At 44.8% G+C, this 13,133-nt stretch overlaps 1 protein-coding gene across 1 annotated transcript in view; it reads right to left on the bottom strand.

Annotated features, from left to right (window-relative positions):
• The window catches only part of LRRC27 (leucine rich repeat containing 27), a 66,363-nt gene that overhangs the window by 3,453 nt on the left and 49,777 nt on the right, over positions 1-13,133 (bottom strand). Inside the window, 2 exon segments of the mRNA XM_040361362.1 lie at positions 1,665-1,791; positions 8,424-8,566. Coding sequence (XP_040217296.1) covers positions 1,665-1,791; positions 8,424-8,566 — 270 coding nt within the window.

Genomic DNA, 13,133 nt, shown 5'->3' on the forward strand with positions numbered 1-13,133 from the left:
TTTTAATAAACATAAATATTGGCTGGAACACCCCTTTAAAGGAGCTTCAGGAATGTCTGGCAAGTACTGGCTATGTGGTACATGTGACTACAATCTCCTGTATTCTTCATATGTCTGGGCTATGAGGTAGAGTGGCAAGACTGAAGCCTTTTCTTACTAAGAAAAACATCCAAGCCCAGATACATTTTGCAAAAACACATCTGAAGTCTCCCAAAAGCATGTAGGAAAATGTGTTAGGACCCGTACATACGACCGGATCTGTCCGCTGATATTTGTCCGCGGACCAGTTTCAGCAGACAAGTTCAGTCGTGTGTACGGCCTATCGGACAGTTTTCCGGCGGACATTTGTCCAGCCGACCGTTTTCCAGCGGACAAAAATTTCTTAGCATGCTAAGAAACCTGTCCGCTGGAAACCTGTCCGTCGGACATATCCGGTCGTCTGTACAGACTCACCGGACATGTCCGATCGACCGCCATCCCTCGCATGCGTCGAAGTGATTCATCGGACAATCCGTCCGTGTGTACGAGGCCTTATGGTCTGATGAAACCAAGGTTGAACTTTTTGCCCATAATTCCAAAATATATGTGTGGTGCAAAAACAACACTGCACATCACCAAAAGAACACCATACCCACCGTGAAGCATGGTGGTGGCAGCATCATATTTTGGGGCTGTTTTTCTTCAGCTGGAACAGAGCGTTAGTCAAGGTAGAGGGAATTATAAACAGTTCCAAATACCAGTCAATATTGGCATAAAACCTTCAGGCTTCTGCTAGAAAGCTGAACATGAAGAGGGACTTCCTCTTTCAGAATGACAACGACCCAAAGCATACATCCAAATCAACAAAGGAATGGCTTCACCAGAAGATTAAAGTTTTGGAATGGCCCAGCCAGATCCCAGACCTGAATCCCATTGAAAATCTGTAGGATGATCTGAAGAGGGCTGTGCACAGAAGATGCCCCTCGCAATCTGAAAGATTTGAAGTGTTTTTGCAAAGAAGAGTGGGCAAATATTGCCAAGTCAAGATGTGCCATGCTAATAGACTCATACCCAAAAACACTGAGTGCTGTAATAAAATCAAAAGGTGCTTCAACAAAGTATTCGTTTATACTTGTGCAACCACATTATTTTTTTTATTTTTATTTTACTTGCCTCCATCTAAAAGATTTAAGTTTGTTGTTCAACTGAGTTGTACAGTTTATAGGTTACATTAAAAAGGTGGAAAAAGTTCTGAAACGATTTATCTTTGTCTCATTTCTTTACAGAAGCCTGACATTTTACCAGGGGTGTGTAGACTTTTTATATCCACTGTATAAGCAACCATTTTAACGGAATAAAACAGATGCATTCAATGTGTATCATTGCGATTAGCTATGATTGGCCATAGCTAATCACATGGTACAGATGAATCACAGCTAGCAACACAATTGTACACGATAAATGGCATGAAAGGAAGTCATGTGATCTGTTGTGATTTGTCACAGCGATCACATGGTACTGGCAGCGGGCTGATCAGTCATCAGCTGTGCCTGGTAGACGGGGTATCAAACACAGCTCAACTGCAACTAAAATTGAATGTGGATGGGCTGCCCTTTAATCTCCTTTAACCAGTAGAAGTACAGTAAATTGTGTCACCTTTTCTAGTGAAATGAAAAGTAACTTACCATCTCTAATTCCTTCCTGGCTGCCTCCATCTCTCCCTGTGCGGAACTCTTGGGGTTTCTCTTCCTCTCCTGCATTGCCTGGATATGCTCTCTGATGCGTTGTTCCAGTCGGAGGTCTCTGGACACTCTATGTATAAGAAATAAGAACGTTTTACAACACAAAGATTCTCTTGTCTCTGCTAAAAGACGTTGACCTGATTTTTAAGGGTTGGATGCCAAGGTGGCAGTTTATCAGTAAAACCTCAATTAGGATGTGGATTTGCCTATTATATATACTTGGTGCTTTTGGAACTATTGGGATCATTTTGAACGAATAAGGGAGGGGAACATTATAAACCAGGGGTCTCCAAAATATCTAAGCAAAGGGCAGGTTTACTGTCCTTCAGGGTGTAGGGGGGCCAGACTGTGGTCAGCGAAAAAATACCCCAACATCAGTGCCCGATCATTGGTTTTAATGGGAGAAATAGTGACCCATTGTTGGTATCAATGGAAGAATAGTGATGGTGTCAGTAATGTTCAAGAGGAAAAGAATGCAGCTCCAAATCAGTGCAAACCGGACGCGCTGGGTGCTAGCCACGGCTTGCCACTGAAGACAATAGGAAAAGAAGGAAAGGCTGCACACCAACGAAAACGTGATTTATTCAATCCAATATGAGTTACACATGACAGCCACCAAGACAAAGACACGGAACCCAGGAGGTGACGCATTTCACAATGTCAATAGTGCTTCTTCAGACCTCAGTAGGCATAACAGTGCCCCATCATTGGTGTCAGTTGGTGAAATAGTGCCCCAAGGACCAAATAAAAACATGCAAAGGGCCACAACTGACCCCTGGGCCGCAGTTTGGAAACCACTGTTCTAGACCAATGTACTATTACTGAAAAAAAAATCTCCATACATGCGATTTCTATGGATTATGTTCTGTTAAGCTACCCATATAAGTTACATTCTGTTTGTACAGACTCTGTGCAGTCTTCGTTAGACTTGCTAACACCAATACAGCATGAGGCCCCGTCTAAACCATCAGTTCAATCTGCATCCAATTGGGTAGGTCCTTGTGCTATACAGTCATTAGTATTACCGTATATACTCGAGCATAAGCCAAGTTTTTTAACACATTTTTTGGTGGTGAAAATGCCCTCTCGGCTTATACTCGAGTCACCTTTTTGTGCCTGATCTTTGGGGACCTGGAACCGGCCGGCCGTAGGTCCCTAAAGTTTATTGTCTGTGGGACCTACGGCCAGGGAGCACCGATTTTTCAAAGTCGGGCACCCCTTCCTTAGACTCCCATGTTAAACGTCCATTTCTCCGGTAACTTTGCAGACCCTGCACCAGCCACCCCTGGACCTGAAACATGGCACATATAGCCCCAGTTCTCCTCTACAAGTGTGCAAAGTTTTCTGTCTGGGGGACCTACGGCCGGGGAGCACCGATTTTTCAAAGTCGGGCACCCCTTCCATAGACTCCCATGTTAAATGTCCATTTCTCCGGTAACTTCGCGGACCCTGCACCGGCTGACCGTAGGTCCCCTGGATCTGAAACATAGCACACATGTAGCCCCAGTTCTCCTCTACAAGTGTGCAACGTTTTCTGTCTGGGGGACCTACGGCCGGGGAGCACCGATTTTTCAAAGCCGGGCACCCCTTCTATACACTCCCATGTTAAACATGAGGCATGGGCACAGTGAGGCAGGGACACCGTGAGGCATGGACACCGTGAGGCATGGACACAGTGAGGCATGGACACAGTGAGGCATGGACACAGTGAGGCATGGACACAGTGAGGCATGGACACAGTGAGGCATGGACACAGTGAGGCATGGACACAGTGAGGCATGGACACAGTGAGGCATGGACACAGTGAGGCATGGACACAGTGAGGCATGGACACAGTGAGGCATGGACACAGTGAGGCATGCAGATGAACACGCTATGCTTATACTCAAGTCAATACGTTTTCCCATTTTTTGGTGGTAAAATTAGGTGCTTCGGCTTATATTCGGGTTGGCTTATACTCGAGTATATACGGTATAGTGTATGCTCAGATTTAGAGTCTGACATAAAACTAGTTGATCTGTAAGATAATACATTACGATAATAAGGGGGATATAGACATATCCAGCTATACAGTTGGTCAAAGACAGGAAGGAGGAAAGGAAAACGTCTAAGGGGAAAGGTTTTAGCAAATTTACCAACATGATGGTCAATTATAGAAAATCCCTGTGTGGACAAAGAAACTGACAGGAAAACAAAAATGGCACAAACTGCCACCATTCACAATATAAGGAAAATTGCAAGAGACCCGCAGCCAGGGTCGATCCGCCCTATAGGCTCACTATGCAAGCCGCTTAGGGCCCCGCAAAGCTGCGGAGGGCCCCCAATTACTAGAGGCCCCGCCTTTTGAGAAGTAATTTTCAGCCCCTCACTCTGCTTCCCAACTCGCTGGCTGCATGAGAGAAGGTAAGAGGTCAGCACCCCCCGCTTCTCACTTTAATGTAAGATGTCATTTACGACAGCTGGACACCCCCTTCCCCCGCTTCTCAACTTTAATGTGACATGTCATTTTGCTTAGGGCCCCAGGGAGGCCAGGATCGACACTGCCCACAGCCCTGATACTTCTAGCCAGCAAACTCTACACTCCGTCACAGCTTTGATTTTAGTTCAAATTAGAGAACAAAGGGTGGGACTTTGAGCGAAGGTGATGACTAGGCCTCACTTAGGAACGTCCTGGGAGAATTTCAGCCAGGCTTCCTAAGGTATGTAAATGGCCTACACCTATAGCAAGGGTATTATTCATCTTTGGGCAGAGCTGCGTGATTTTGTTTTAATCTAACTTGATCCCCCGAGAGGCAATCAGATTTTCCCTGGATCAACATTTCCTATAAATGTCAGTACCCAGTTATATTCTGTACATTTAGGAAAGTATCCAGGCCTTTCTTAAAGCAATCTACTGAGCTGGCCAGAACCACCTCTGGAGGGAGTCTGTTCCACATTTTCAAAGCTTTTATTGTGAAGAAATCTTTCCGTATTTGGAGATGAAATCTCTTTTCCTCTAGATGTAAAGAGTGCCCCCTTTGTCCTCTGATGACTGTAAAGTGAATAACTCAACACCAAGTTCACTATATGGACCCCTTATATATTTGTACAGGTGGATCATATCCCCCCTAATTCTCCTCTTCTCCAGAGGGAAAAAATTCAGTTCCTCTAGTCTTTCCTCATAGCTGAGCTCCTCCATGCCTCTTATCAGTTTGGTTGCCCTTCTCTACACTTTCTCCAATTCCCTGATATCCTTTTTGAGAACTGCTGCCCAAAACTGAACTGCATATTCCAGATGAGGTCTTACTAATGATTTGTACAGGGGCAACATTATATCTCTGTCTCTGGAGTCCATACCTCTCTTATACAAAAAAAAAGAGATTAAACGGGAAAAAGGGAACGAAGAAATCAAAAGAAAGAGGGGAGAAGAATGGCCAGGTGGGAGGGGTGGAGGTCAAGATTATAACTGAAATGTAGGGGAAGATTATAGAATTGTTTCTGTAAAAAAGGTACCCATACATTCATTCTCTTAAAGGAGATGTACGGGGTATTTAAAAAACCAACAACATCTCACCTCTATGTGCTGCAGCAGCGCTCTGTCTCTCGTCAGCACTGAGGGATCACATGACCTTCAATTGCTCAGTTCTCAGTCTCCTCGGAGTGGACAGCAGTGACTGTCAGTCACCTCTCTCCACTTTGCCTCTCCAACGCTCGCTGGAGCACTTGGGCTGGAGAGGGGGGAAGGTGCAGGGCTTCAGCTTAGAGCTGGAGCCAGCTGTCAATCAACCAGCTGGGTGAATCCCGACAATATAGTTGGGATCCTTCCAGAGCCTGGTGTGGCTCTGTGAGGTCAGCCGACAGTGGGTTTAGCTCGCTATGAGCTGACTCTGGGTCAAAGGAGAGCGAAAATAAGTACACTCCTGTGACCCAGAAGAGAAGTATAACCATACTTCTCTGAAAGTTTCCCGTTTAACCTACACAGCCATTTATATAGCCATTTGAGGCTGGCAAGGCTGACTGTATTATTATACCTTGATATTAATCCCTTCACTGGCTTCCCCTACCCCACCGTGTAAAACTCAAAATGCTAACCATAACATACAAGACCATTTACAAAATTGCCCCCATCTACATCACCAACCTCATTTGCAGATATCGCCCAAATCGTCCCCTCCGCTCCTCTCAGGACCTCCTGCTCTCTAGCTCCCTTGTTACCTCCTCACATGCTCGCCTTCAGAACTTCTCCAGAGGCTCTCCCATCCTCTGGATCTCCCTGCCCCAGTATGTCCAATCAGCCCCTACCCTGTCCTCCTTTAGGAGATCCCTGAAAACTAATTTATTCAGGGAAGTCTATCCCACACCCACCTAACAATTGTCCCAGAGCCACCCCCATCAAATCATTCTATGCAGCCATTACCTTTCGTATCACCCCCCCCCCCCCTTTAGAATGTAAGCTCTACGAGCAGGGCCCTCCTGTACCTTTTGTATTGAACTGTACTGTAATTGTGTTGTCCCCCCCTTGTGTATTATAATAATAATATTATTTCACAGTGTGACGAACCCAGGACTATGTCTGCCATCAATGCTTCCTCTGGCCAGAACCAGCACTATCCAAGACTCTTTAGCCCCCCCCCCCCCCAGTAACCAGGCATACTTCAGGGTAGGGTAAAAACCAGCAGACTACTTTATTCGAGCACATGTTACACAGATATCTCACTTCAAAATACTTCCCCCCACCCTTGGAAAACAGGGCGGGTTAAACTGTCCAATGACCATAGACACACAGGTCAGGTGTGTTCAAACTTCTCTTCAGTAAACAGTCTTATTAGCAGTGGGCTGCTGGAGGAATCCCCCCTCCCTCTTTCCTCACAGCAAGACACTTACACATCCCATAATAGTTGAGGCAGACAACCACAATAGAACAATAGAATACGACTCGCACCCCAAACCATCACAGCAAATAGTACACAACAGCATGGGACAACACACAATATATACAAGTTTGAGTCTGACTAGGACAGATCATAGTGGTGTTCTCATTTACCCTGTGCCCCTATTAGAGACACAGGGTGATTTACACATAAGAAGGCCTGGGGAAGCTGGACAAGGAGCCTCCAGAGCTCTCCAAGGCAAGCTGAGTTGCACAAACCCTCCACCCAAAGTGACCCGTCACACACAGGTAGTCCGTAGTGCAGGGGTGCCCAATCAGTGGCCCGGGGGCCACATGTGGCCCACGGAGCCCTCTGATGTGGCCTGCGACCTCCTGCTCTGGGATGGAAAAGAATAGAATAGAATACTGTTATTAAAGGACAATTTATTAATAAAAACACAGTGTATATATGAGCATATTTGTTCTGCAGTGGTTACTGGCCTGCTTTCAAACTGATCCGCAGGTGTAGTGCACATGGTCGTTTTTTGTCTTGTAAAAAACGTTCATTTTAAAAAACGACGTTGCCTACACACCATTGTTTTTTCAAAATGCTCTAGCAAAACGCGGTTACGTACAACACGTACGACGGCACTCTGTTCCATTTAAAGAGGGGGTTCACCCTATACATGTTTTTTTTTCCTAGCATTAAATTAAGCATAGTAGCGCGAGCTACAGTATGCCTTTATTTATTTTTTTAGCCCCGTACTCACTGTGCAATCCTATGGTGAAGATTCCAACTCCCCGCGGGGAATGGGCATTCCTATCCAGAGGGAAGATGATTGACGGCCGGCTCTGGCACGTCACGCTTCTCCAGAAATAGCCGAAATAGGACTTGGCTCTTCATGGCGCCTGCGCCGTATAGCGCCGTGAAGAGCCGAGACCTACTCCGGCTATCTTCGGGGAGCGTGACGTGCCATAGCCGGCCGTCAATCATCTAGAATGTTGGTGATGAGGGTGAACCACCGCTTTAAGCTTGCGTCATAACTTGCTTCTGAGCATGCGCAGGTTTAAAAACTTTGTTTTAGCCCACACACGATCATTTTTTATGACACAAAAAACGACATTTTGAAAAACGACATAAAAAATTGAAGCATGTTCGAATTTTTTTTTTGGTCGTTTTTTAGAAGACAAAAAAACGATCATTTTAAATGACGTTTTTTAAAACATCGTTTTATTTCATCACAAAAAACGACCGTGTGTACGCGGCATCAGGGTTACCTGCACTGAGCCATAGGCCCCTTTCACACAGTCAGTCCGACCCAATTGGACCCTCCATTTACCTCTAAGGAGCAGCAGATGTAAATAGACTTGTGTCCTTTTACAAACGCCTACCTCCAATCCGATCCGCAAATAAAGAGTGGGCTTTATGGAGTAGAGTGGGCTGTCATGCACCTGCTCCACGCATTGTGGCCCGCGACAGGTTACCAAGTCGCTTAGGTGGCCCTCTCTCTTTAAAAGGTTGGGCACCCTGCCGTAGTACATAGCAAAGTATCACCCCTCCCGTTAAGAGTACAAATTATTTTGCTCAGGAACTCAAACTTTCAAAAATATTGATGTAAATTAAAATTGAAAGTTCTATATATATATATATATATATGCCCGTTTGGAGGGAAAAAAATATATATATATATACGGGTCTTTTACATAAACAAGCCATTTGCATTTAATTAATTAGCTATTTGTGACTTTGATAATGAGCCAGGCCGGGCGTGTGTTTGGGTGTACCACAGGGCATCTAATGACACAGTTTGCATTCTATCACAGTGAATATGGCCACTGTTTATAAGACAAACCTTGCTTTCTCCATTTCCTTCAATGATTTCACTGACATGATTCTTGGCATCATCTCCGGCGCTTCAACTCCAAAAGGCTTTTGCTTATCCCAGTTTTGGGAAGGCTCCAGATCTGTGGCATACGGAGGAACAGCAACGGGCACCTAGGCATGTAAAATGACACAAGGACTAGTAAAAAGAGCCACTGTGTGTGTGGAAAGGGCATACAGTACTTACAGTCACCACACTATACCAGGCCTATCAGAGGGCATATTGGATGAAAAACTAAATCCTGCCATAAATCACAAGCAATAACTTTTATATATTTGTCTTTACACCATCAAAGTGTGCCGGCAAATGGTGAGGGAAGCCAAAATGTTGCTTCAATTACTAGATATTACATGTTTATAGCATATTCCACAGCAGTCTACACTAGGGAAGGGTTTTAGAAACCTATTATGAAATCTTATGAACAGTGCATGTCTAAGGCTCCATTCACACCTAGGCGTAGGGCGTACAGGCGTTTTTACAGGCGATTTTTACCGACGTTTTTGTCGCGCGTATATGCGCGTTTGTGCGTGTATGCGCGCGTTTTCGCACAGTGGCGTTCGACGTTTTTGTACTTTGTCTTTTTCCATATTAGCCAATAAGAAAAATGATCATCCCTGACATCACTTGTTGCTCTCCTAGGAATTTTTTATTCCTCTTCCTGGGTGAATATACCTCTTCCGGATTTCAGCAACACAGGCGTCAAAACGCTTGTACAAGCACTTGTTTACGCGCAATACGCGCGTATCAGGCGTTTTACATTGACTTCAATGTAAAAAAAAACGCTCAAATACGCGCATATCGCGCGCTAGGAGCGAAAAAAAGGGTCCGGAACTTTTTTGAGCTACAGGCTACAGGCTACAGGCGTTTAGGCGTTCAGATGTGAACCATCCCCATTGCCTTTCATTACTTTTCGTCCCTCTGGCATTTGTGCGCGTCGCGCTACAGGCGTAAAAACGCCTAGGTGTGAATGGAGCCTTAAGGATAAACAGACAAGCAAAAGTGTATCAACACACAAAAAAAAATGTTCAATAGAACTTAAAGTGATTGTAAAGTCTTGTTTTTTTCTTTTAGGTAAAAGAAATAAAAATGTTATACTTACCTGCCCTGTGTAGTTGGTTTTGCACAGAGCAGCCCGGATCCTCCTCTTCTCAGGTCCCTCATTGGTGCTCCTGGCCACTCCCTCCTGTGGAGTGCCCCCACATCAAGCAGCTTGCTATGGGGGCACCTGAGTCACAGCTCCGTGTCCATTCAGACACAGGGCCCTGCCCCCTTTCCTTCCCCATTGGCTGAGTGTCTTTGATTGACAGCAGCGGGAGGCAATAGTGCCACACTGCTGTCTCAATCAATGAGGAGGAGCACTCCGGTCAGCCGAGTGTCTAGTGCAACATCGCTGGATCTAGAGGGAGCTCAGGTAAGTATTAGGGGGGCTGCTGCACACAGAAGGCTTTCTATCTTAATGCATAGAATGCATTAAGATAAAAAAAATTCGGCCTTCACAACCACTTTAAATGAGTTGTAAACCCTCGCAATTTTTCACCTTAATGCATTCTATGCATTAACCGCTTAACCACTTCCCGACCGCCGCATGTATATGTACGTCCACAGAATGGCACGTACAGGCAAATGGGCGTACATGTACGTCCTTGCCTTCTAGCTACATGCGGCGGTCGGGTTCCCTCGGGGAGCAATCCGGGACGACGGCGCGGCTATTTGTTTATAGTCGCTCCGTCGCGATCGCTCCCCGGAGCTGAAGAACGGGGAGAGCCGTATGTAAACACGGCTTCCCCGTGCTTCACTGTGGCGGCGTATCGATCGAGTGATCCCTTATATAAGGGAGACTCGATCGATGACGTCAGTCCTACAGCCACACCCCCCTACAGTTGTAAACACACACTAGGTGAAACATAACTCCTACAGCGCCCCCTGTGGTTAACTCCCAAACTGCAACTGTCATTTTCACAATAAACATTGCAATTTAAATGCATTTTTTGCTGTGAAAATGATAATGGTCCCAAAAATGTGTCAAAATTGTCCAAAGTGTCCGCCATAATGTCGCAGTCACGAAAAAAATCGCTGATCGCCGCCATTAGCAGTAAAAATATTTTTTTTATAAAAATGCAATAAAACTATCCCCTATTTTGTAAACGCTATAGATTTTGCGCAAACCAATCGATAAACGCTTATTGCAATTTTTTTTTACCAAAAATAGGTAGAAGAATACGCATCGGCCTAAACTGAGGAAAAAAAATGTTTTATATGTTTTTGGGGGATATTTACTGTATTATAGCAAAAAGTAAAAAATATTGATTTTTTTTTTCAAAATTGTCGCTCTATTTTTGTTTATAGCGCAAAAAATAAAAAACGCAGAGGTGATCAAATACCACCAAAAGAAAACTCTATTTGTGGGGAAAAAAGGATGCCAATTTTGTTTGGGAGCCACTTTGCACGACCGCGCAATTGTCAGTTAAAGCGACGCAGTGCCGAATCGCAAAAACTGGCCAGGTCCTTTAGCTGCCTAAAGGTCCGGGTCTTAAGTGGTTAAAGGAGTTGTAAACCCTCGCAATTTTTCACCTTAATGCATTCTATGCATTAAGGTGAAAAACCTCCTGTGCTGCAGCAGCGCCCCCGAGCCCCCGTTATACTTACCTGAGCCCCATAATTCCCATGACGGGACCGAGCACACCAGCTCCGGCCAGTATCTTGTATCCTGATTGGATAGATTGATAGCAGCGCAGCCATTGGCTCCCGCTGCTGTCAATCAAATCCAATGACGCGGGCGCCGGGGGGTGAGGCCGAGTCCTGCTTACTGTGTCAATAGACGCAGAAGCAGGACATCAGAGTGCGTCTGCATGGGTGATCCTACAGGAGAGCGCTTCTCTGATGGGGCACTCGAGAAGAGGAAGAGCCAGGAGCGCCGCTGAGGGACCCCAGAAGAGGAGGATCAGGGCCACTCTGTGCAAAACCAACTGCACAGAGAAAGTAAGTATGACATGTTTTTTTTTTTTTTAAAACCCTGAACCTTTACAACCACTTTAAATCAGAGCTGCCCCAATCCATTCCTTCTTGGTTCCCCTATCTTCATCAGGTGCCCTCCACGGAAAGACGTTCTCCATGGGGGCACTAATTCGCTCCCGAATCCCGATGTCTGGGTTAATGGACTCGGCCTCGCCCCCCCACTACCATGTCACAGCTTTTGATCGATGGAGCAGCCCGGAGCCTATGGCTCCTGCTGCTATCAATCTGTCCAATGAGGAGAGCAACAGTGGCTGGAGCCGCTGCGCTCGTGCACTTTGCTGGATCAAATCGGGCTCAGGTAAAAAAAAAAAAAAAGGGTCTGGGGGAGGTGGGGAGTTTGAGCTGCAGAACAGAATGTTTTTCAATTGAATGCATAGAATGCATTAATGTGAAAAACCTTAAGGCTTTAAAGTCACCCCCCCCGGCGGACACATCATTTCAAAATCGATAACTTTTTTATGGGATGCATACATGCTACAAATCAAAGCTATGTAGCAAAGTCAGGAGTCAGAATGACATCCCTGGAGCCTATAGCTTTTAAAGGGGAACCCGAGAGATTAATGGAAGCTGCCACTCAACATGGCGGCGGAGGCAGCACTGAGGGCCCATTGAAAACTTGGCTCGGGTGAAGACACCACTGGATTCGTGGACAGGTAAGTGTCCCAATATTAAAAGTCAGCAGCTACAGTATTTGTAGGTGCTGACTTTTGTTCCGCTTAGTATACAGGAGACCAACGGGTCTACAAAGTTTATTAAAGAAAATACAGATTGTAGATATGTGCGGTTTGTTTCATTCCGAAATTAAAATTCAGGCAGATTTTCAGCATTCGGATATATCAGAATACCCGAATTATAATATAAATACATTTTATATTCATGTCCGAATAACGAAACAAAATTTGTCGATGACAGCGCCACAGTGAAGAACGGGGAAGCTGTGTTTACACACAGCTGTCCCCGTTCTTCAGCTCCGGGGACCGATCGCGGGACTCCAGCGAGTCCCGCGATCCACGGAGCTTGCGCCCACGACCCACTGCTGGGCTTTACGCAATCACGTACAGGTACATGATTGTGCCCAGCGATGCCATTCTGCCGATGTATATCGGCGTTAGGCGGTCCTTAAGTGGTTAATGAAGATTTTTCTTTTGTGTATGTTCACTTTGCCACATTGGAATCGAAAAAATAAAACGTTTTCGATTCGACCGTTTCGAAATGTATCAATTCAAACGTTTAAAAAAAAAAAAAACAACAACGGTGAATTCAAAGAAAATTCAAAAAATTCTAAATACGAATCCCCAATACAAATTGAATGAATTAACCAAATCTAACAAAACAAAATAACTAATCGAAACTAAACAAAACACATTTTTTTTTTTCTCATGCACATACCTAACAGATTGTAATAATAAAAACAAAATGCAAAAAAATACATTTGAAAAAGTGATCAAAGAAGATCGAAATTTCATATTTTATCAGGGAAATTAAACAAATCAGCTGTTTACTGTTATCCAATTCCTACGTTTACTACTTTCCCCCCCCAAGCTTGTTGTTTTTTTTTTTTTATTAAATGCCCACATAGCTACTGTACATTTTAGATGGCATTAGACTGCATAGCATTTGGGTTCTTAATTTTTTTTTTTATAAGATTTGATTTAATAAATTTAT

The sequence above is a fragment of the Rana temporaria genome, chromosome 8 (genome assembly GCF_905171775.1).
Source record: "Rana temporaria chromosome 8, aRanTem1.1, whole genome shotgun sequence".
NCBI classification, from domain to species: domain Eukaryota; kingdom Metazoa; phylum Chordata; class Amphibia; order Anura; family Ranidae; genus Rana; species Rana temporaria.